The 25,621-nt window shown below is 37.2% G+C and overlaps 4 protein-coding genes across 4 annotated transcripts in view; 1 reads left to right on the top strand and 3 right to left on the bottom strand.

The window, feature by feature from the left end:
- Positions 1–5,086: 5,086 nt before the first annotated feature.
- On the bottom strand, positions 5,087–5,623 carry LOC142345100 (uncharacterized). Its single transcript, XM_075397186.1, has one exon. It carries the CDS (start codon positions 5,621–5,623, stop codon positions 5,087–5,089), a length of 537 nt encoding a protein of 178 aa, XP_075253301.1.
- A 1,177-nt stretch (positions 5,624–6,800) lies between these two features.
- Positions 6,801–7,433, bottom strand: LOC142345099 (uncharacterized). The gene has a single exon (XM_075397185.1). It carries the CDS (start codon positions 7,431–7,433, stop codon positions 6,801–6,803), a length of 633 nt encoding a protein of 210 aa, XP_075253300.1.
- A 7,001-nt stretch (positions 7,434–14,434) lies between these two features.
- LOC142345098 (neuronal acetylcholine receptor subunit alpha-6-like) lies at positions 14,435–23,162 on the bottom strand. The gene is made up of 3 exons (XM_075397184.1): positions 23,086–23,162; positions 18,507–18,862; positions 14,435–15,121 (listed from the first exon to the last, which is right to left on the bottom strand). Exons 1-3 carry the CDS (start codon positions 23,160–23,162, stop codon positions 14,523–14,525), a joined length of 1,032 nt encoding a protein of 343 aa, XP_075253299.1. The 3' UTR covers positions 14,435–14,522.
- Positions 23,163–24,604: 1,442 nt separating this feature from the next.
- Positions 24,605–25,621, top strand: part of LOC142344808 (uncharacterized) — a 134,869-nt gene continuing 133,852 nt past the window's right edge. The window contains exon 1 of the mRNA XM_075396779.1: positions 24,605–24,942. Within this exon, the coding sequence (XP_075252894.1) occupies positions 24,889–24,942 (54 nt within the window). The 5' untranslated portion in view covers positions 24,605–24,888. The remainder of the gene's footprint in view (positions 24,943–25,621) is intronic.

Below are 25,621 nucleotides of genomic sequence, written 5' to 3'. Positions count from 1 at the left end.
AGAACAAAAAGAGATTGTTACTAAGAGTAAACCGGATTTTAACAAAATAAAGAGAGCATCATAAATAATGATGGGAAACATCGCGGAACTTCATTTTGACGGGAGACGTCAGGGAATGTTTGTTTCTTGACGGGATTCGTCAGGCAGGTAAACCTGTTATCTGATAGTTTAACAAACAGGAACCCGTGCGGTAAAAAATAACTATGAGGAAATCCCAAAGAGATTAAAGAAAATGGGTTAAAATAACCTAAGAATATTCAACCATTGATAGGACCGAAACCAAAGACCATATTCGAAACTAAATCTCTAAGATTCTCTAAATAGCTTTTCATCTTCTCATGTTTTGAAAATTCTTGTATTTTCAATCATTAATTCTAACTCTGTTTAAAAAATTAATCTGTGGACAATTTTCATCAGTAATTTCGAGGTCTAAAATGCTTAATAAACCCCCAACCCAAACCGTAACGGATATTACGGTATTTTAATGTGATCTATTCTGTTTTACCCCCCAGTGTTTTTTATGACCACCAGTTTTAGATTATACGTTTTTATATAGTACCTTACTATGTAAGAAAATAGGGGTTTTTCACTTTGTAGCCCGCCCCCCACGTTAGTGGTCATATAACCCATAGCCCTCTCCCTCAATCATGGTAATTATACAATAAGGGGGGGCTATATTTTGATGGGGGCTAAAATGGGAAAGACCCGAGAATAGCACGTGTGCCTGCGGGTCATAATAGATTTATGCTGGCTATGCAGTTGGCCGAAGAAGAATTGATCTCTTTAATGTTGTGTTTTCTATGCTTATCTTGACCTTTGATTTGTCAGAGATAGCAATTTTTTTTTGTTTATTTCAATATATTGATTTCAAATCATTTTTCAGTTTATTTTAAGCTTGAGGTCATTGGTTTAATACAAAGATTTATATTTAGACTCTTGCATAGGTAGATCATTAACCAAGATGACGAACAAAGCTAACGTGGCAGAGATCCTTGAGTTAACCCACTTTTCGCCTGCACATTTGCTCCCTTTCAGCCGATTATTTTTTTGTATTGTCTTCGTTTACTTAAGTAGATGACAACAAACTACATCAGGCGGTTTCCTTTTTCTTATGTAACACTTTGTCATATTTCATCAAAGATGTTTTTCCAGATCTTTTGATGTTCTGCATAGAAAGCATAAGGTTCCGTATTGCTTTACGTCTGCTCTTTGTTTTCATGTTCAACTTCATTTGTTTTCATATACGCGGGAAAATATAATTTTGCTAATTTTATCTGGTGTTTAGTAGAAAGCAATCAAAACAAGTGATTTAGCTAGCTCTATCTGTGAATATAGGGGAAGCGCAATGAAATTTTGAAGTCTTTTCTTGTAGTTCTTTTCCCTGTTACTTGGGATCCAATTTGTAGCTTTCTCTTGAGTTCTCTTGATCGCCTTTGTTTCTTTCTTAATTGTGAACCAAGCTTGAGTTGCCTATGTAAGTATTGGAATCCTATATCTTAAAAATGCATTAAAATTTGCACTTACTTTGGTGTTTCTGTTTAAGAAATAGAAAGATTCTTGATTCTTAGAGCACACTTTTTCCAAATCGTTCTTCACATTTTTGTCCCTTATTCTGTTTGTGCGCTTTTTGTAGTGCTAAGATGTTTTTGTTCGCTTTGGTACTTTAAAGGGATCTATTCTGACCGACACCAGTGTTTTTATTGACCCCCAGTTACAAATTCTACGTTGTTATACAGCACGTTACTCTGTAAGAAAATAGCACGTGTGCCTGGAGGTTATCAGAGATTTATACTAACTAAGCTGGGGGAGGGGATCTTTGATTGGTAAGAGATAGCTTTTAATTTCGTTTAATTCAATTTATTGATCAAAAACCAATTTTAAGCTTTTTAGGTGAAGTTGCAAATTCAACTGCTCGTTGCAACAAACTTGAGGTCTTTTGTTCATAGGTCTTCGTAGGTTGAATTCTGTGAGCAGGTAGGTGGTCCTCTCTTCACAGCTGATTATGATTGACAATATCCTATGTCGTGTTATGTTGGGTAATCTCGGGAAATTTTGACTTGATCCTTTCTAATTGTGTATGGTCCTGTGTCATGATCGTGGCCAATTTTACTCAGCTAATCCATAAGGATCTCTTAGCAGAGGATTGATTTCCCGCACCAACAGAGTCCGCATTTTTGATATCCTGGGTGTCCGTACTTGTTTGTCTTTTCTTCTATGGGGGTGACTGTTTCAGTCGGTGTGTGCTCCGATTTGCATCTAGTCCCTTTTTGAACAAGTTCACGGTTTAAGCGGCCACAACTGATTCTTAGAGGGAGCTCCTGTCCTTGACGATCCTTTGCGAAAAAGCAAAATTTCGGCAATTTAGGTAGAACTTCTCGATTCTGAATTTCGCAAAGTGACCTCGTGTTGGTTCGTATTGACTCCTCTGGAGCAGTGATGCAGATTCTCGGCTATCGTATCCCACTGTTGGATGCATGATTTTGAAAGCCTCGATCATGTCATCTCTCGGTCTTCTGAACGACAATGTTGGAAGATCCAGCCTTCTCAGTCTGCCCCAATCTCATTTTTCACCAATCGGGCAGTTCTTGGTGTACGACCATCTGTGTTTGGTCGAGCAGTGGTTCTGAACACTTTTGATGAGCGTATATGCCCTGGGTCATAGCGGGCACTAAAATTCCGCTTTCATCTTCTTGTTGTCTCAATGTGTTCCCACTCAGGTCAGTGCTCTGTGGTTCTGCTGTTAATTCCTCAGTGACATTATCACTTTCAACCATTGTACACTGAGGGTGCGCCTTTTCCATGTTGTCAAGCCACCATCTGATTTGCTTGTATGTCATTTTGCAGCCCGTAGCTGGACATACCATTGGCGCTCTTGTGGGCTCATTTGCTTGGAAAGGACTCATATCCAATCCTTCGCCACTTTCAGAGTGGTCATTTCTCAGATGTCTACGCATCTCTTTTGATGTTGCAAAGTGCCTTGCACAGTTTCCAATCACGCATGCAACAATTTGTTCTCTCGTGCCCCCTGATTTTACTTGAGTATTTACGTTCAGCGAATACTCTACTTTTGATGAATTTCTTATCCATTCTTCAATATCTTTTACACACAGTCTCTCTAGATCAAGTTTGAGTGCACGCATCCAATCTTTGGAAAACGTCTTTCTCCTTCGCGTTATGAACTCATCATCTTTCAGCTTCTTGAGACTCAGCCAAAGCTTCGCTCTTCTTACTGCGAGTTCTATCTTGATATCTCTCAGAGGGACTTTCAGTGCAAGGACTTCAGATGTGTAAGTTTTCTTGCTGCATGTCTCACCGACCATGCGACCGGCTTTGTTGAGAACAGCGCCCATTTTGTCGATGTCCTTCTCTCGCGTTGTGGCTCTTTCCAGCCCATGCAGAGTTACTAGCTTTAAACACATTTCAATTAGCCGACATTTAATTCTCATTGTGAGAGTAGAGCTGACTAGCACAGGTCTCATTTTTACGATAGCTATTCTAGCTTTAGTGCAGTTACTCTTCACAGCGGCCTCAATATCAGATTGGCCATTTATCGAACCCAGATACTTAAACTCAGTGACTTCATTCAGTCTTTTGCCCTGGAGGGCAACACTACATGCTTTTCCCATGTTTAATGTCATTACTTCTGTCTTTGGAAATGAAATTTCCATGCCGGCTTTCTCCACTTCCAGGCTGAGTTTATTCAATTTGCTCTGCGCTTGCTGCTCACTTTTTGCCAGTGTCACTAAGTCATCTGCATACGCAAGATGATCTTTTTGGGCTAGACTCCTTTTGCAGACATTATCAAATATTAAACTAAATATTTGTGGACCAATGACACATCCTTGTCTGACCCCTCGTTCTAATTTGAATTTGATCTTTGAGTCTAGTTCCCCGTGAGCATTTTCATGTATTTGCCATACTAGGCATCTGAGGGCGTTTTCAACTTCGAAAGCTCTTAGAGATCTTATCGTGGTTTCTCTATCAACCGAGTCAAAAGCTTTGACAAGGTCGATGAAGACAATCACTAACTCTTCTCTAGATTCTCTAGAGCCTTGAATGATCTCTCTCAATCCCCAGATGGCTTGCAGAGTGCTCCGTCCATTTTTGAAGCCAAAATGGAACTTGTCCAGTTTGTGATCTGTTCTTGATTCAACTCTGCTTTTGATAATTTTGCATAGAAATTTTCCTTCGGCTTCAAGCATAAATAAGGACCGATAGTTTTTCGGGTCTGTCTTCAGCCATTTCTTGAACAAGCTAACGACTTTCGCGTCCCTATATTCCTGTGGTACTTTTTGTTGTTTCTGTCCAAATGCTTTGGAACACTTTTGTGAGAAGAGGACTCAACTCCTTCTAAAGCGCTTTCAACATTTCAGGAACAATGCCACTCCTTCCAGGTGCTTTCCCAGATTTCAGGGTTCTTAAGGTTGTTCTAACCTCAGCCTCATTGGGTTCCTAACAGAAGTCTTTAGAACTATTCGGTTCCTTCGAGGGGGCTTCTAGCACCGTGGCTTTTTGAGTCAGTCGTTGCTTGAACAGCTTCTGATAATGTTCTTGATATTGACTTTTGCTGGGGCCGCTCATTTTCTTGTTACGCTCGAACCAAGTTACCCTGTAGGTTCGTAACGTCTCTTTCAAGATTTTATAGGGAATTCTGGTTTCATTATCATCAAGCTGCTTTCAAACCTTTTAAGGTTTGTCTCGACTGCTCTTTCTTTGCATTCATAGGTGATTATTTTCAATTCTCTGTTCAATTTATCTCGTTCGATCTTTCTGCTCTCTGATCTTTCAGAACGGTACAGATTATGCGCTGCCTTTCTCTTTCGAAGTGTTTCTACTTCGCTCGGCGTTATCTGAGCAGCCCAGCAGTCAGTTTTTATCAACAGAGTCTCTTCTGCGAGCTCATGTTTGTCGACTACTTCTGTTAACACATCAGTTACAGTGTTAACTTTTCTAAGATTCAGGATCTTAGTTCTGAGAGGATATGTTTCAGTTTTTAAAGCTCAGGAGCTGATTGAAGGATTGAGTAGCAATTGCTCCGCACATCATTCAGCAGCTTTTGCGCTTTCGCAGATTTCCTTGCATTCATTTATGGCCATTTTTCAATGCATACTATCATCATTGCATGATCGGAGTCCAAACTATCCTCCCAAGAACTTCTCACGTCTCTTACTCTGAGATGTTTTGCTGCCGACAATTTTGTCAGTGCATAATCTTTCAGAGACAGCTCCTTGGTTCTCGGATGTCTCCATGTGCACTTCCGCACATCAGACTTCAAGAGGAAAGTATGATCAACTCTCAACTTTTCTTCAGTGACAAATTCTGCAAGGAGCAAACCATTCCGGCTACTCTCATCACTTGCTGCTGCCTTCCCGATCTGTCTTAGCAGATGGTCATTCAGATCTAGGCCAATCACTGCATTAAGGTCTCCCAAAATGAGCATCTTTTCATAATAGATCTGGTCTGAACTCCGAGTGCATTCCGCCAATTCCTTTAAGTATGCTGCATACTCACTTTCATCAGCGTTTTCAGTCAGGGCATAGGTAACAACCAATTTCAATCTTGCACCCGATGTTTCAATGAAAGCTTTCGCATTTCCTTCCGAAACTGGTATGAACTTAATCATCTTCACCAGTTTGGTGTCGTAGATCACACCGACACGAGCTGATGTTTTTTTGCTTTATATGTTACACCACTGTTGTTTAGAGTGTAGTCACCATATGTGCTTTCATCACAACATCGATGTGTTTCATTTAGCGCGAACAGTCTAATTCGTCGCTTTTTCATATTTTCTGTGAGCACGGAGATGACACTCTCATTGCAAAGTGACTTGCAATTCCACTGACCTATTTTCATAATGTCGAGTGGTGAAGGCCCTACTATCCTCTTCCGATAGTCACCATGGCAGTGAGAACTGGTTAAGGTCCTCGAATCGCTCCCTTTCGCAGTCTGATCTTTCTTTGATCCATTTTTAGCTTTGGTGTCTTGCCAAGCTGGCTTGCTAGAACAATCCAGGGCAACCCTCCCTCTTTGTCCGGGCTTGGGACCGGCTGTTGGCTTTTAGAGGGGTGCCACGTTTTGGTACTTTAAAGGGATATTTTCTGTTTCGGCCCCAGTGTTTTTATTGACCCCCAGTTACAAATTCTACGTTGTTATATAGCACGTTACTCTGTAAGAAAATAGCACGTGTGCCTGGAGGTCATAAGAGATTTATAATAATTAAGCTGGGGGAGGGGATCAGAATAGATCCCTTTAACGTTTTGTTTTTCATGCTTATATTGACCTTTGATTGGTAAGAGATAGCTCTTATTTTCGTTTAATTCAGTTTATTGATCAAAAACCAATTTTAGGATTTTAGATGAAATTGCAAATTCAACTGCTCGTTGCAACAAGCTTGAGGTCTTTTGTTCATAGGTCTTCATAGGTTGAATTCTGTGAGCAGGTAGGTGGTCCTCTCTTCACAGCTGATTATGACTGACAATATCCTATGTCGTTTTATTTTGGGTCATCTCGGGAAATTTTGACATGATCCTTTCTAATTGTGTATGATCCTGTGTCATGATCGTGGCCAATTTCACTCTGCTAATCCATAAGGATCTCTTAGCAATGGATTGATTTCCCGCATCAACAGAGTCCGCATTTTTGATGTCCCTGGAGTCCGTACTCGTTTGTCCTTTCTTCTATGGGGGTGACTGTTTCAGTCGGTGTGTGCTCCGATTTGCATCTAGTCCATTTTTGAACAAGTGCACGGTTTAGGCGGCCACAACTGATTCTTAGAGGGAGCTCCTGTCCTTGACAATCCTTTACGAAAAAGCAAAATTTCGGCAATTAAGGCAGAACTTCTCGATTCTGAATTTTGCAAAGTGACCTCGTGTTGGTTCGTGTTGACTCCTCTGGAGCAGTGATGCAGATGCTCGGCTATCGTATCCCACTGCTGGATGCATGATTTTGAAAGCCTCGATCATGTCATCTCTCGGTCTTCTGAACGACAATGATGGAAGATCCAGCCTTCTCTGTCTGCCCTCGTATGATTGGCTTTCTGAATTCTTCAGTAGTCTCGTTGCTCGTCTTTGCAAGTTCTCTAGCATAGTCGTGATCTTCACCAGATGCGGAATCCATACGGTTGATGCATACTCGAGATGTGGTCTCACGAATGGGCAGAAGAGCAGTTTCAGTGTTCCGTCGTCGAGAAAGCGGAATGTCCTCCTGATGATCACGAGTATTCTTTTTGCTTTCTTTACTTTCCCCTCAATGTGCACTTCAAACTTCAGAGTGCTGTCAAATGTCACTCCCAAGTCCTTTTCCTCTGTGGCAATTTTCGTTAACGGTGCTTCAGGTTCGTTCCCCAGTGAGTACCGATTGCATTGTGCTCTGCTTTTCCCAACTTCCATGACGTTTGCTTTATCTGGATAGTATGTTAGTTGCCATTCAACCATAGCATTTAGGTCTTCTTGTAAGTTCTCCTCGTCTCCAGGCGAATTAGTTCTTCCATAGAAGAACTAATTCCTGACGATGAACGTAAAGTTCGAAAACGTTTGTTTTAAGTATTGGAAGTAATTTTAATTTGACAAATTGGTTTCTTTTACATTATTTACTTTGTCAAATATTTTGAAAACAAGGCCTATAGAGGGGCTCATTACATAATACTTTGAGAAGTTTTCACTGTTTTAGTGTTTTAGCGAGTATGAATTTTATAGATTTACCGAGATGGTGCATATTTTGGCTGCAAGTTCGCTTCATCACGCCGTAAATAGTCTCCCATATTCAAGCAAGAAACAGTTTTTAGGGAAAGTAACATCAGTTCCCGGATTCTCCTTCAACAGAAATTAATACGCCAACATGCAGGATGTGGTTTGGATTTGTACTTATTGCAGCAACCAACAGACAGTGGGACACGATAAGGAGATGAAATTGTTTAAAAGGTATGTGGATGATATTATCTGCACGGTTCGTGGTGACCCGGATGAGTATTTAAAATTTGCAAATTCATTACACAACAACCTGCAATTTACCTTAGAAAAAGTGAACATGGATGGGGGTTTGGCTTTTCTTGACATTAACGTAAATGTGAGCAGCAAAAATAATATCACCTGTCATTGGTATCAAAAACCAACTGACACTGGAATAATACTGAATTTTCGCAGCTGTGCACCGCTTCAACATAAGAAAAATGTGATTCAAGGGACGGTTCACAGGGTTTTTAATGCAACCTCTAATTGGTTGGCCTTCGATCAGGCTCTTGAAAAGAACAAATCTTGCTGGACCAAAAATCAATATCCAGAGGAATGGTCTTCAAAAATTGTGAATCAGACTCTAGAAACAATAATAAGTGGCGGTAAAGACCAATTAAGAACAACACCAAAAGAGCATCAAAAAAGCAAGACAAAATCTAATGATAAGCCAACTATTTTTCTACAATACAGAGGCAACCTCACTCAAAACTTCGCAAGCAAATTGAAGAAACTATGCGAATTGCAAGTAGTTTTTACAACGCGAAAATTAAGATCGTGCCTCCCCACCCTGAAATCATCCTTTGATAGAGATCTGAAATCCCACGTGGTATATGAAGTTAAATGTAATGGATGCGGATCCATCTATGTTGGGCAAACAAGCCGGCATGTTACCACAAGGATAACAGAACATCAAAAGAAGGATTCACAGGTGGGTCAACATCTAGTTGAATGTCGTGGCGCCACGAATGACATTGAATGGAGAATTCTGGACGCCTGTCGGTCAGTAGAAAAACTAATGATCATCGAAGCTATATATATCAGCAAGCTGAAGCCGGCACTAAACACACGCGACGAATATAGGGGGAGGGAACTCACGCTAAAATATTAGTTCAAATCATAATTTTGACTAAATGTGAATGCATAGGGCAAAAAACATTTTGTGCATGACAAAACGAAATTTGCAAAACCTCCACAAGAGGGATACTTATGGTTAGGGCAAATTCGGAATAACCCTAAAAATACAAGAACATGGACAAAATCGAAAAATCCGGAATAGGAATGTTTTTAAGTAAATTGATAACAGATGGAAATATGTGTTGTAAATAGGCTAAATATTGTACATAATGAAAAATTTTCGATTGAATTTTTTAGAATGTTTCCTAGAATTGTTTTAATTGTCATCTCAGACAAATGTAAATACATATTCATTTTATCTTTTAACAATTTGTAAAACAGTTTTAACCTGACGATGAACGTAAAGTTCGAAAACGTTTGTTTTAAGTATTGGAAGTAATTTTAATTTGACAAATTGGTTTCTTTTACATTCTTCCATAGATTTTTGTGTCATATGCGAACATGAGCATTGTGCTATCAACCACTTTGGGCAAGTCATTAATGAAAATGACGAATAGCAGGGGTCCTAGTACGCTTCCCTGAGGTATCCCGCTGGTTACAAGGGCAGGTCTTGACTTCTTGCCGTGGACACTCACCTGCTGAGTGCGTTGTGACAGGCAGTCTTTTATCCAGTTGTACATTCGTCCTCAAATCCCGTATTGCCATACCTTGGCGAGAAGTCTTTCGTGATGTACTTTGTGAAACGCTTTCCTGAAGTCTGTATAGATGCAGTTTATGTTTTCTCCACGATCAAGCTTTTATGTCCAGTCTTCCACCACCAGCGTAGTCGATCTATTAGAGAAGAAGTCGAACTGTCCACATGAGAAAAGGTCATTCTACATCATTTCTTCAATTAAAACGTTCCATATTTTGCCCTCTAGTATCTTGCATATTATACTGGTCAGGCTCACTGGTTGGTAGTTCTCAAGCTTCTTGTCACCTTTCTTGAAGGTGGCTGTTATTGAGGCCTTCTTCCAATCGTCTGGTTGCTTTCTTTCTTGCAGTGATTTCCTGAAGATTAATGCCACCGGCTCGCTTAGGTTATCGGCTCCTTCGTTCAAAACCATTGAGTAGATTTGGTCAGGTCCCGGTCATTTGGATTTCAACAATGACCTAAATCGCTTCTTACAATCACCTAAGTCACTAAGAGGATTGTGTTGATGTTTAATCCAAAGCTTAGCATTTAGACTCATGTTTAACTTCATCTATTTCAAATACGTGAGGGAAACTAACATTTTGGTGCAGCCTTGAAGGCTGTCAACAAGGATTTTGACAAAGCCGGCTTGCTTATAGGAACTCGGCTGCTCGATTATTCAATTTTTTTAATTAGTTTTTGTTGAGATAGAAAGTTTTTTTGAACCATCCTCCAGGTTGCTCTATATGTCTGAGGATTGTGTTGATGAACTTCTGTTCGTTTATCCCTTTGTATTGTTTTCTATGACAAATCTTCGGTCCGTTCCTTGTTATATTTAACGAAGGATTTTGCTTTTTGACGATGTTGGTTTATATGCACTAAATTTTGTTCAACGTTATTGGTGTTTTTTTACTGCGGATAAAAGATGGCAGTGATTTGGTTTTTAAGACTGAGAAAAATATCAACCAGCTTTTTAATGCGGGCAATTCGGAATCCGGGGTTTTAGTTATTTCCCCAGGGAATTACCTTGTGAACGATAACTGATTTGCGGCTGAATCAACTTCGGTTCAGATAGGATTGCGGCACGCTTCACTGAATTTGGGTGATTGGGGTTGAAACTGAGGCCTCAATGCAATTGTGTTTCGTAAGGTTCTGGATTTATGTTTCAAATCCTCTCTCAGAAGAAGTCTTTTCGCAAAATTTTGTACGTTGTGCCGCCAGGATCACAGTCCATACCAGAGTCGGTTAACAAAGACCTTTTGTTGAGAGACACCCGCGGACAAAACTGATCATTGTCACGTGAAATCCTCTATTTAATAAGAAAATACATGTCTCAGAGGTTGCCGTGGTTCTAACGAGTAACGATTTTGATAAAACTTATCAAGATTTTGCTCACATTAAATAGTTATGCTGATGATTTGCCTTTAGGTGTGGCGGAGCGTCCTTAAGGGGCTTGTCAAGTTTTGTCATCAGTGCTTCGCTATGCCGTTACAAAATCATAACGTTATAGATGCAGAATTTCGTCGAAAAAAAATTCTTCAGAAAATCAGAAAAAAAATCGAGAACAAGCTCTAAAGAAAACGACGGCGATTAATTATTTTCTCAATGAAAGGGAAGTTAATGCTACAGAACTTGCTATGGAAAAGAAGCATCATGCTGTCGAAACGCACTTCCATCGAAAACAAATCTTTTTGATTTAACCAAGGGTGAGTTTAGAGTTGAAATTGTCCTTAGATATTGATAGGATACTTAAAAAATTGACATCAACATGAACATGTAGAGAATTAATGTATCGCATGCTCCTCATAGCCCAAAAGGTGGCTATACACACATCAGATTTAATGACATTGGCGACTCTTTTGCCAACCTTCTCAACGAGTTTTAGGAGGATGTTGGATTAGATACCTCTCTTCAGATTTTGCAGGGTGAAACCATCGCAAATAGAAGTACTACTACTGATGAGGACTCTCTACTAGATGTCAAAGTTTATGGCTTTCCCGAATTATGATTCAGCAGAACATTCTGACGTGAAAGTATTTAATCCGTATGGTAAGATTTGCCCAAGAAAAACACCGGATTCCGATTGCCTAAAAATATCACGATTCAATCAATAAACTGAAATACGAGCAAAAGATAACCGATGTCAAGAAAGCCATTTTTGTGCGTCAGTCTCTTCGTGCACAGGAGGAGCCGGTCCGGCAGCATCAAACACCATACAGAGATTGGCTTTCAGGATCAGCGATAAGAAATTAGATTCAAATTCGGAGTGGAACATGTACTTTTGACCAAAAATAAGTTTCGCACTTTTGCGAAGCTCCATACTTTGTCTCTATGGGCCATGCGTCAAAAGGAATTATTTTTGAGGAATGGAGGCAGTTGTCCTAAAAGTTTCGATAATTTTTTTCTGTTTCTCATTCAAAATGACTGCACATTATATCTTCATTGCTCTTTATCATATATCACATCTGTATTGATTATACTTCTGATGCTTGTCACTCTGACTATCCTTCTTTTCTGATGCTTAAATATTTTACTACTGTCAGGATTTATAAATATGCATATCAGTTCACTTGCTGCACCCCCCCCAAGTTTTCCGACTACTTAATAGAGGAGGGGCTTTCTTCTAAATAAGTCTTTTATTGTTGTGCGGAAGGCAAGCGTTGACACCTAAATAGTGTAGCATTTGTTAAGGCTTTTAAACTGCGCAAAGAGCCTAACATATTGCTGTAAGTTCAAAATGCAGAAAGTTTCTTTCTCGTAATTTTAATCGCTGTTGTGATGCTTGCAGTGAGTCCTCCCTGTTCCCTCCATTGGGTGGTTCATACCTCCTTTATGACTGAATTTTAATATTATTTTTGTTTATAAATTAACTCATGTCTTCCTATTTTGTTCTAATTCTCAATATCAATTAGTGTTAAGTGACAGGATATTGGAAGACAAATGAAAAGTTAGCAATCTAATACTCAATGCGAGTGAAGTAGGGGTTCCCTTGATTATCTCTTTTTGTCTGATTGCAGCACGTTTCGCTGAATTCGGGTCATTGGGGTTGAATCTGAGGCCTCAATGCAATTTTGTTTCGTAAGGTTCTGGATCTCTGTTTCACATCCTCTCTCAGAAGAAGTCTTTTCGCAAAATTTTGTACATTGTGCCGCCAGGATCACACTGTCCATACCAGAGTCGGTTAACAAAGCCATTTTGTTGAGAGACACCCGCGGACAAAACTGATCATTGTCACGTGAAATCCTCTATTTAATAAGAAAATACATGTCTCAGAGGTTGCAGTGGTTGTTTACGAGTAACGATTTTGATAAAACTTATCAAGGTTTTGCTCACATTAAATAGTTATGCTGATGATTTGCCTTTCTGTGTGGTGGAGCGTCCTTAAGGGGCTTGTCAAGTTTTGTCATCAGTGCTTCGCTGTGCCGTTACAAAATCATAACGTTATAGATGCAGAATTTCATCGAAAAAAAAATTCTTCAGAAAATCAGAAACAAAAATCAAGAACAAGCTCTAACCAAAACGTCGGCGATTAAATTTTTTCTCAATGAAAGGGAAGTTAAGGCTCTAGAATTGGCTATGGAAAAGAAGCGTCATGCTTTGGAAACGCACTTCCATCGAAAACAAATCTTTTCCATTTAACCAAGGGTGAGTTTAGAGTTGAAATTGCCTTTAGATATTGATAGGAAACTCAAAAATTGCCATCAACATGCGCATGTTGAGAATTAATGTAGCGCATGCTCCTCATAGCCCGAAAGGTGGCTGGCTATTCACACATCAGATTTAATGACATCGGTGACTCTTTTGCCAGCCTTTTCAATGAGGTTTGCGATGATATTGAATTAGATACCTGTCTTCAGATTTTGCAGCGTGAAACCATCGCAAATAGAAGTACTACTGCTGATGACGACTCTCTACTGGTTGTCAAAGTTTATGGCTTCCCCGAATTACGATTCAGCAGAACATTCTGACGTCAAGGTCTTTAATCCGTATGCTAAGATTTGCCCTAGAAACATACCGGATTCCGATTGCCTAAAATTATCACGATTCCCTCAATATGCTGAAATACGAGCAAAGGATAACCGATGTCGAGAAAGCCATGTTCTTTGCAATAAGCTCCTCATGCACAGGAGGAGCCGGTCCGGCAAATTCGAACACCATACAGAGATTGGCTTCCAGGATCAGCGATAAGAAAGTAGATTCATATTCGGAGGTGACTTGTACTTTCATATTCACATGTAATTTTGGACAAAAAATAAATTTCGCACTTTTGCGAAGCTCCATACTTTGCCTCCATGGGCCAAGCGTCAATAGGAACCATTGTAGAGGAATGGAGGCTTTTGTCCTAAAAGTTTCGATAATTTTCTTTTTCTGATTCAAAATAACTGCACATTATATCTTCATTGCCCTTTATCATATCTGTATTGATTATACTTCTGATGCTTGTGACTTTGTCTATCCTTCTTTTCTGATGCTTAAATGTTTTACTACTGTCAGGATTTATAAATATACATATCAGTTGACTTGCTCCCCCCTTTCGAAATGGAAAAGTGTCATCAAGTGAACGGTAATATTGATTCAAAACCACACAACGTGAAAATAATCTAGCTATGAGACCTCGATGTTTCTCCGCATATATCGGCATGTTCTACTACTACTAAGTACATGTGAGCTGATTTGACCTGAAAAAAGAACGTCGTGGATATACTAAACTGAGATCGTGCCCTTCAGACAACAAAATCAGATATCAGCATGAGCATCTGTTCTGCCCCCCTCCCCCCAGCTTAGTGTGTATATATATCTTATACGCCCAACAGGCGCACGTGCTAATTATTTACATAGTAACGTGCTGTATGACAATACATGATTTGTAACAAGGGGGGGGGGTAGAATAGATCCCAACAAGAAATAAATGTTAGAAAAGAATGGATATTAAAAATGTAAATTTATTACAATCGAATAATATCCATGCAATGAAGTACTATACAATAGTTGGCTGATATAAATCGATTTTTAAAATAAAAAACCCTAATAGGTTTCTGTAAATTTTAATTGATCATTGAGTTTACAAACAGTAGTGTAAACAGAAGAGTCCCGGTCAAATATATGACTCCCAAAAGCATATCTAGCCTTTTCCTGGTAATTTTGGATAATAGTTTTATTGCTTGACGTTGAATATATGAATTTTTGTCTTCTATTTCGCCTGGAAGCGAAGATCCATTTCTTTCGTGAGAGGCATATCCATTCTGAGATGTTAGGGTTGATATTTCGTATGTTTTCTCCTGAATCTGTTTCGGTTTGACATTAATCGACAAGGTAGCTATCAGTAAGGATAAACACGACAGCACTATGCTGAGCAGGAAATAAGTGCAAATTTTGGGAAACGTTTTAGATGTTTGCGGTACAAAGTCCGTAACTATCATCAAGTTCACGCAGAGAGCCAATGTGACCGTAACTCCAAAGCTGACCTTTTCCCCAATCTCTCCCGGAATGAAAAATGTTAGGGTACACAGGGATAGGAGGACTGCATTTGGGAGGATTAGGTTTTGAACGTAGAACTTTGAAAGACGTTTGAATATGACTGTAAGATGGACCAGTCCGAAAATTCCATTCGTGTACTCATGTGAAATGTCCTTACACTCTACGCCTGAAATCAAATTTGACTCAAGAAGCTCCGTAGTTAGGAAGAATTTATAATTATTTCTAGGTAAAGATTAAATTTTGTTTTCTGTAAGCGTTGGATGTTAGTCAACAATTGATTATTTCTGAAAATGTGTAAAATCTGGTTTTCAGACAGCTGTAACTATCTTTGCTGTTTTTTCTAAATTATTTTTTTTTACCACCCCAATTCTCTATCGTTAGTCAATCAATTGATATTAAAAATTGTTTTTTAGTTACTCTAAATATTTTTGACTGTAAAAAACTTTACTGTAAACAGCCAGATGACTTATCAAGAGCATAGGCCAAATGTCAGATTAAGAGCATAGGCCAGAAGTGCTTCCGCCAAGTTAGTTTTCCAAATATTTTTCTTCCTCTTCTTATTCTTATTGCATACTTCATGAAATTCTACCAGTAGTTAGTTTGCCTTCCCTGACTTATAAAACAATAGGCTATTTGTGTTACTATAAGGAAGGGAGTTTGGAGAGACCTAAAAAATTTAGTGTTTCCCTCATCGAAATTGCGAGAATTTGAAGTTTTCAAAATTCGCTTTAATCGTGTCAGATTCTGTATAATATTTCATTTGGCTGCAGAAAAGAATGTTCATACATTAAATCGTATTTATACGAAGTGTTGAGAAAAAGTATGTATCTCAGAATGAAAATTTGTTTTTTGAAAGTACTGTAGACATAACGATTCCCCAAAACTCGAATTTTTTAATGGCTCTTGAACGAAGTTCATTGCAATTATTGTAAACGTGTTGTTTTTTAATGCAAACTTTGCGCTTGACCATTTTGCGCTTTTCTTCTAGAACCTTCTTTGACTTCTCAAGTGACTTTTCATGCTTTCGTTCTTCATTTTTGAGAGATCTCTATTGATCTCACTTCGAAGTAAGGTTGTTGCTAATATAAAGTCGGTTGCAGCATAGCAAAAATAAGAGCCCGATAGCCGAGTGGTCAGTTCATCTGGGAGGGCAGTGGTTCGGATCCCGGCGGGGTCAATTGGTTTTCTACCCGCCTGTCGTTTGAGAGCAATTCTTCCGACATTAGTCGGTTTATGTTTGTTCATTTCATTCCATCTAGTGGATTCAACTAGAAAACTTCAGTATTGTGAAAATGTGTAGGAAACAGTGAAAACATTATACTGAAGTTTGCAACCGAGATATAACATGCAGAAACGATCTGTCGTGATTATGGCACGACTTTCAGGGCTCTTTAGAGTCCGTAATGATCAGATGAAAATTTCGAAAAATAGGATATTTAAAATGAGTTTATCAAATTTATAGTTGGAGACTTGTACAAAGCTTTAGATGTATCATGATAGTGCCGCTTCTGTTATTTTGTTTTTTATTGATTCCAGTGGTCAAATTGGTATTTGTGTCGATGAAAGCAACTTTTGTAATCAAGAATTTCAATTAGTTATGATGTTCGCTTACAAACTGAAAATTTTCAAAATTGTGACACGGAATTTTTTTAATTGCTTATTGTTGTACCGTATTTTTAATTACTCCCAAACGAAGTTTGTAACAATTATAATATTACTGTGGTATTGTTACAATTTGAAGAGGAGTGTTGGCATTCTACTGGTTTTTTAAGCTGAAATTTTGTTCGTGAGCTATCTGAATGACTTTGTTTTTTAGGTTGTTTCAGAGGACTCTAATTTCTTGCAATGTCAATAAAGGATAATTGCTGGTTAAGAGTTAGCAAAATTAAGACTTGGCGACTGAAATGAAATTTTCAGCAAACACTTGATTTTTAAATAAAAATTGTTGGGTATTCCAATAATTTCTATGGATTGTTTCGACTTTTTGTGATAATTCTTTTAATTGAGCTGAGCGCTGCTGCTGTTCGCATTGTAAACTTTATTTATCAGCTATTTTGGCAGACTGTGAGCTACTTTTTTGAGATCTGTGCACACTTTCGATTTTTTTTTCATTTAAATGACAAGTCGAATTGGAGTGTAGATTTTAGTCACGCTGGAGTAAATGGAGCAAAAAAGCGAATAAGTTCTAAGTGGTTTTTTCAAACTGCTTCGCGATTGGAATTTTGAGTTTTTGTTTGGGAATTTTCTTCTCACAAAACCGCTATTAAAATTAAAAGGTTTTCTAAATATGAGCAATTACAATCGTCTTAATCTCTCAATGGGCAGCTAATGCTTTGTGTGATTTTCGCTCCATATGTTATACAGTATTAGAAAGGTTTTAAATTTTGCCCGTGTTTGTTGTTGTCTGATCAATTGGTATCTTTGATGCTTGCTAATGAGGCTTAGATTTCGTAAATTTTCTTTCGTAAATTTTAATAACTTTAACACTATTGGTTATATAAAAGTAACCGAGATTTTTTTTGAAGTTGTATGTTTTGTTGTGTTAACAGTTAGTGACCGCAGTTGCTGGTTCTATTGAGATATTAGAAAAGTCATTTATTGTCCTCAGTTGATTGCTGAGGGTTTTTCTTAACTTTCACATGTTTTTTTTTGTCTTGTAACTCCGACCCATTAGCAACAAGTCTCATTGTTTCCTAATGGTTCATGAGTGAGTAAAAATATTATTTACTTTTGGTGAATGCATTTTAAGGGCTCGTTTTTCCTTTTAGTTTATAACATGTTCGTAATGTTTTTTGATAAATTTGACAACTCTTGTTATTGCAGAAGGAAGTTTTTAAATTGTTTTTAGATTTGTTTGTTTGTTTTTGTATTTAGGATGATGGTTTCTTGACTACCAAAGTTTTTTTGATATTGAGAAATTGCTGATTATCGAGCCACTTGTTAATTCTCTAGATTGTTGTTCAGGACGTGCGCTGCTGTTTTTTCATCTCCACAGTTTTGTTATCACCATATTACGTTACGCTCACTTCAAATCAGTTTTTGTTCATTCATGCAACTTTTGACTGAATGCTTGCGTGACGTTATTTTTTTAACTTATTGAAGCAAGTTTTTTTTTGTTCATTTTCGTGATTAGTTGTTTTGGTCAGACGTGACTTACCTTGCTCTCAAAAATGACTTTTCCTCTCTAAATGATTTTTGCTCACTTTAATTCGAGGAGTTGAGGTAAATCGAGAATATCTGAACCTAGTTGGAAGTTATTTGAGTGAAGCTTTACTTTAACTAAATGTAGATAAGTAAAAACTATTTGGAAAATGAATTTTGAAAAAAATGGGTCTCATTCTTTCATTGGTATTTTAGGCTGAAGCTGTACGCAGCTATTGCACATTTTTTGAGGCAATCTTTCAGCTATTTTATGTTTTTAAGGCTATTTTAAGGCAGACTTTGAAGCATAAAACTTCGTCCGGCTGTATTGTATGTACTTTTGTTAACGCTGGTGCTGACTACAATATAATTTCTCATAACAATATAAGTAAGAAGTCTTAAGTGTTTACTTTCAAGGTCCCACAAACTGTCATTTACAAAGAAATCCCGGTCCGCTTGTTTCAAACAGGACACATTAACGTCTGATTTGTTGTACTGCCACGAGCCAATTTCTATAGTGCATGTCTGGGTGTCGAAAGGGAAGTTTGTGACGTCGAGGGAACAAGTGGTCTCGAAGTTTACAGGACGGTGCCAGTTAACTTCTCCAGTGTAGCGAGCCAGAAGGGGTATTGTGAAGTCGTATTTCTCCTGGTCGTGTGTTCCTACGTCATTGTATGGCAAAATGTCCGGAGTCCAAATTGACAACCGGTCATAACGAAGTATCTCAATTCCATCGTATTCTGCAGGATCCCACTGTAGAAGGCAACTTTTTCAACCCCCTACCCTGCAAATGATGTTGTTACCTAGAGTCTGTGAAATTGGACGAGTTGCAACGGATAAAAATTGACGGCTTTTAAAGTTTTCAAAATAGTTCACGCAAGCCGGACACTGAACCTTAGTTTTTATTTAGTTATTCAAAGCAAAGATGTAGTATGATTGATTTATAATATTACAACGTGTAACTTTAACCTTGTGGTTATTCGAATTTACATGTTTGAGATTTGAAAAAAGACTAGCAATCATACGTGCCAATGCGCAGTTACGGACCGAAGTGCCTTGCTACGAAGTGGATCATAACATTACAGATAAAAAGAGCGTCGTTACCGAGATGTCACTTAAAAAGAACCTTGAATAAAAAAAAACGGTTTGATTTGAGTAGAATTATTAAAAAGAACAAGGCGGCTCGTTAATGTGCGTTCGCACATGATGTTCCGACCCGAGCTCATCTACATTTTTGACTAAAATGTCAACCAAATCAAGAGATAACAAAAATAGATGTTTGAGTTTAAAACAATCGTTACACATTCTATCTACTAATTGAATTACTAATGCCATGCTTCATTACAGCACCAACGTGACCTGACATTGAAGAGACTAGAAAAAAAAATAGCACCAACAAAATTTTGGCGGCAAAAAATGAATATCTAAATTTAAAAGCACCTGGTAACAACGTCAAAATGCAGTCAGATAAAACCTTAACTACACAAGTTTACCTTTTACTAACTATACAGCAGATGAAAAGTTTTCTTAACGAGACTAGGTAACAAGCCGACAAAAAGAACGAACAGTGAGGCGAAACTTAAAAATTAATCAACATTTTTTGCACCAAGAAAATTCAAAAATCTTAAAAAACATTGGTTTTTAATAAAAAAATCCTTGATAAATTACTAAAAAGTCATTACAAAACCAAAAGCACCCGTCTGTGGTCAGACTATGCCATAGAAACAAACTAAAGAGAAACTCAAAAAATTACAAACGATTTGCGAAAACACAAACCTTTGCTACCATTAAAATCAATAGCTATCATCTGAATATGTATTTTTAATTCAGTTGTTATTTCTGCTATTTCAGTTGAAGGATTTATACTGAAAGATTAAATAAGTTTACTTGGGCCACATTTAAAAACCATTGGGATCTGTTATTACGCGATTGTTCTGAAGGAAGAGAAAAAGAAACGCAAAAAATGGCCATTCAATAAACGTTCAGAAAAACGAAACAACAGTGGCACATAATATCAATATATATGTTATTTCTTGAAATACACGAAATTCGATGGGACATCTGATTGATGAATAGAAGTTAAATTTGACGAAAGGAACCTATTCGCTATATACTGAATGTTTCGAGCAACATCATTCATTCAGTCCTCAATTACAAGCCTATGAGATCTGTGAGCAATTTACGGCTACCTAAAGAACAAAAACAGCGAATTCAGGAAAAAAAATTGAGCGACAAAAGGGTCGAAGGCATTAAAAAAATGAACTTTTCACTAAACACTCTTCAATTTTAAATTAATTTTTCAGGAGCAATGGGAAAACCTTTTTTATCAATATAATTTCAAAAAATCAACAAATATAAACAAATACATTAGACGCACGAAAATTGCGGGAAAACACGTATTATCAACGCCATTAAATTCATTAGCCTTCAACGGAAGCCAGTATATACAATAAATGATGCCTCGAGGGGACAATAAGTTTTTTTGCCAATCGTATTTCATCAATAAGACCTTACAACAAGTTAATGACTATGAAAACAACAACAGAGAGAGGCAAAAACCACAAATTCAGTAGAAAAGTGCCTGAAGAAAATGTCGAAGCAACTCAAATCATAAGCTCTTCCCTGAAAACTTTATTTATGATCCGTTGAACTTCTTCCCTAAACCAATAGGGACTCTCAGCAGTAAGATGATGTGATAAGATTTCAAAAGGATCGAAAAACAAAATAAAGTACCCAAAAAAAATATGAATTCTCGTGGCATTGATGTTTTAAAACTAATAGGTAGAAGATAAAACCGCTAACCAGATTAATTTTGGCTATAGTAGAACGGAAATGGATTCTGTTAGAACCAACAATGACCAAGAGTATTCACGAAAAAAAATTAGGAATGGTTGAATTTCAAAAAAGTTTCGAAAAATTATTTTTAAACCCTTAACAGCCAGTAAACTCAATCTTTCATCGGAGCTCAATGACGATGCTCAGATATAACCCATAGGGAGGAAAATGATGTCTGTCATGCATAGATAGTTAGAAAGACATCACAATAAGTCTTATGACAGAAAACAATAACAAAAACAGCAAAAACTAAAATTCAGTAGAAAAATGCGAGAAGAAAGTGTCGAAGACAATTAAACCATTAGCTATTCTCTGAAAACTTTCTCTGTGATCCACTGAACGTCCTCTCTAAGCCAATTGGATTACAATAATCTTTGGATAATGTGATAAAGAGTTCAAAAGTGACCAATAATTCAAAAAATCCAAAAAAAAAATTAAAAAAAAATTGAAATCTTTGTCATTGAAGTCATATAACCAATAGCTAGAAGATAAAACAGCTAAACAGAATATTTTTAGTCGCAGTAAAAAGCAAGTGGGTCCAGTCAATACTGAAACTCACTAACAGTTCAAGAAAAATTTAGGAATTGTTATTGTTCAAATAAAATTTTCGAAAAATGATTTTTATTTTAACAGACATTAAATTCAATAGCTTTCAACGGAAGTCAATAAAAACGCTCAAAGATGCCCCGGTGGCAGTACATTTATGTTTGTCATGCATAGGTATTCATTATGAGATCACAGTAAGTATAATGACTATTAAAACAACAAAAAAAAAACAGGAGAAAACCAAAAAATCAGTAGAAAAGTGCAAGAAGAACGTGTCGAAGCCATTTAAACCATAAATTTTTGTTTAAAATTTTTATTGGTCATCCACAGAACATCGTTTTTAAGCTAATGGGAACTGTCAATATTTGGATAATGTGATAAGATTTCAAAAGTAACCAATAATACGTAAAAATCCAAAAAAAATTTTAAAAAATTGAAATTTTTTGTCATTGAAGTCATATAACCAATAGATAGAAGATAAAACCGCTAACCAGTTTAATTTTGGTTGCAGTAGGAAGGAAGAGGGTGCTCTCACCCCTGGACTGACTTACAATTCACTATAATAAGATTATGATTCTTTAATATTCAAAAAAAAATTCGAAAAATTATTTTTTAAGTCTTAACAGCCATTAGCCGCCCCCTCAATGAAATAGACATGTTCACTTAATGCTCATTATGGAACATATTGCACTGTTAGTCAATGAATCCCTACCATAGGACTCCAAAAAAAATAGTAAAACTTCAAAAAGAAATTCAAAATTTCATTCAAAATTACGAAAACTCAGAATCGAAGCCAAAAAAAAACATGAGCAATTCCTTGAAAACGACGTTTTTTGTTCATTGCGCTTCATTCGACTATAAAGGAGTTTTGTCATTAATAGAACGTCGATATAAAATGTGACTTGTCTCTAGGTGACTTAAAAAAGCAAAAAAGAGAAAAGTTTTATTAAAAAAAGGGCTCTCAATTAGAGTTCGATTTTTTTTTGATAGTGAACTTCCCTATGAGACCAGAACTAGTCTTTCTATCGCCTTGCATTCAACTTTTACGAACTCAAAATTTATTCTTTTTATAGAAATTTGAATTAATGTTTTCGTAAAAAAGATCTTAGTTTGAAGAAAATTGTACTAAAAGTGAACAATCATGCTAAAGATCCCATTGTTCACACAAAACTTCAATCCTCGATAACTCCTCGAAAAAAACGAAATTCAAAAAAATCTTTTTACTTTTGAATTCTACGCTGGACCAGCTTTTTAATGATACCACTCACATTTCTCTACGACGAATATATCGATCGGCCAAAATTCACTGAACAAAAAAAAAAAACCCATTTGAGTATATAGTTCCTTCCCCCACAAGTGGGGTCGGAACAACAAGGGAGGAGAAATGGGCTGCTTCGGATTTGAGCCGTTCCAGTGATTGATCGAAAAAGCATAATTATTATTTCTATTGATTTGCATTGTAAGGGTGTAGAATTATCATTATAGTGTGTCAGATTGCACCCGGGGTTAGGTAGGAGGAGGAAACAGTTCCTTAAGGAGTTCGTCAGTCCATGACAATCGCTGGAACATGAGCATCTTGATAGTTTGATCTTTGGTATTGATACCAACCAGCTGGTAAATAGAACTTTCGTACTTGACTTCAACGGTTGATTTTGGTGAGCGGACAGGGCGCACGTAATAGTCATAATTGATCAATAATTGATTTCTTAAAAGAATTTCCGTAGACATTTCGCGTTGTTCTTCGATCGTGGAAGTTAACACTGGGTACGATGCAATTGTAAGCAAATAGACACAAAACACTAGAAAAATATAGCAAGCCGTCATTTTAAAACTACCGGAGCAAACAAACTGAAGTTTTCAATTATGAACTGTTTTAATGAATTGGGATTATTAACGAGATATGTTCGAGGAAAAACAGAATCGTATTTATCAATTTTTGATTAATTGACCACAAAAAAAACAGTTTTTCAGAATTGGCTGTTTGTAGGTTAACAGATGGTTTCTCCGTGGTATATAGAAATTCCTAAGAGGTTTACTCTTTTCAATAATTGAACAGCGCCAGTAACTGTGGATATACAATGCAGCAAAATAGCTGTCTTGTTTTAACAGCACAAAGAGACTAGCTAATCCTGCAGGCAAAACTTAGGAAAAACATATTTCAATCTAAATAGTAACAGGGAAGAAATTGGATTAAAAATGAAGCTAAAGAACATTTTTGTTGTTACAATGAGTGAAGGTTCAGTGGGATCTCACTGATAGTTTGAAGTCTACTTAAGACGGATGGTGGAGGACAATAGATGTGCTTCCATTTAAATGTACCTTAGATCACTCTATCAAGCTTTGTTTTCACATTGTAGTGATTGGTCGCTTTTCTGTGGCTAAACAAGACCTTGTTCGTGGAACGGAATGTTCTAACATATCTCTCAGGCCTGTCAAATTTGTTGCATGTTGAGAAAACTGAGGTCTTGCTTTGCAATAAAACCACAATCCATAAATAGTTTGAAGTTTACTTCAAAAGCGGATTTTGATGGATATTTAATTGATGCAAATGCAGTCTGGCAGTTTTGGTCCGTTTTATGCAATTTTTTTAATGGCTTAGACTTTGCATGTCAAATAAACAAAAAACTTAAGATGTGCCTGGAGGGCTTTTTAAAACCATTTCCACTCTAACTGTTATTTAAGTATTCCGTAACAAATTTCGGCCATCTCATTTGTTAAGATATCTGTCGTTGGTTCGCCCTTTGATCTTTTCGGCCTTCTGCTACACCAAATGTTGTATAGGTGAAATGTTCTACCCGAACTGGTAAAGTGCAGTATCACGAGGAGCCAGAGATGCAACTTTAACATGTGATTTTAGGGTCACTCGTCAAATCTTACGAAACTCGCGTTTCTTTTAATGCTTGGTATCCAAATTATCAGTTTAATTGTATATGAAGTCATCAATCGGTTTTCTAAACTTAAGATGCAAAATTTTCCTCGCCCTCTGAAGCGCTTTTATTTTTTCCGGTCATCGTTTTTGAAAGCATTATTAATTAGATGAGAAAATTTGAATGTTGGTTTTTAAATAATTGCCCTCTCCCCGCGTGTAGCAATTCTTATTTGGGTGTCCAAAGGTAAAGAGTGTTAATGCTTGTTTGTTTTTTCAGATGAAAGTGCGACTGATGGTTATCCTGAGAAGAGAACTTACGTAGCCAGCTAACTTGTTGCTCTCACTGTGCTAAATATTAATATTGATACTACTCAAGTTATTCTACTGCAAATTAATACCTCAGTCTTAGAGGAGAGAGAAACGAAAGTACCCAGGAACGCCTGAGGGGACAGGCAGGCCACTTACTCTCTAGTGCCACAACATCAACTTTTATTACTACTGAAGCTGATCTGAGCACAGAACAAATACACCACATACCAAATATGAAGCCATCATCTTCGCTATTCGTCCTCTTCGGGCTAGTCTGCATCTCAAAGGTAACCAACATCATCTCATCAAATAGCTATCTATAACTCCTTAATTTGTTGCTTAACTTCATTAATTACTCTTATGAATTGAAGAGTTTAACAATGGTGTGTACATCGGCATATTTGTTTCTACTTCAGTTTTACTAGATCTAGGATTCTCCAAGTATTTTTGAATATCATAACTGACTTGTAAAATCGGACTTGTAGTGATTATTTGTGTGGTCTTTCTTACGCTGTTATCTATAATTTTTTGCGCGACCAATTTTGCAAATTCTTGATCATTTTTTATTCAGACCTGATGAACCGAGGAAAGAATTGCGAGGCAGGTCGTGTTTTTGCTGGCACAATTTTGACCGATTCATATGTACTGCTCAGAAAAGTCGATGATATAATTTGATAGCTCTATAAAGTTGAGTTGGTCATCCGTCTTCAAAATCGTGTTATCTTTGGGGAAAATGAAGCTTTATTTTGACATCAGTCCTAAGAAATTGTCGTAGTCGGGAATGTACGTAAAAACAACCTCTCTCGGAATTTTCTGAAAATTCGAAAATGTTTGCAATTATTAACGCAAAATGATGAGAATTTTTAATCTTGGAGTTGAAAGTTTGAAGCTGGTATGTATGAAGCAGAAATTGTTTGAAGCAGAAATTGTTTCTAGTTGAAATGCATTCCTTGAGTTGGAAGATCG

This window comes from Convolutriloba macropyga, chromosome 8, assembly GCF_964194025.1.
Source record: "Convolutriloba macropyga chromosome 8, txConMacr16.3, whole genome shotgun sequence".
Classification (NCBI taxonomy): Eukaryota; Metazoa; Xenacoelomorpha; order Acoela; family Convolutidae; genus Convolutriloba; species Convolutriloba macropyga.
Note: the sequence above shows the minus strand (reverse complement) of the source record. Positions and strands in the feature narration are given on the sequence as shown.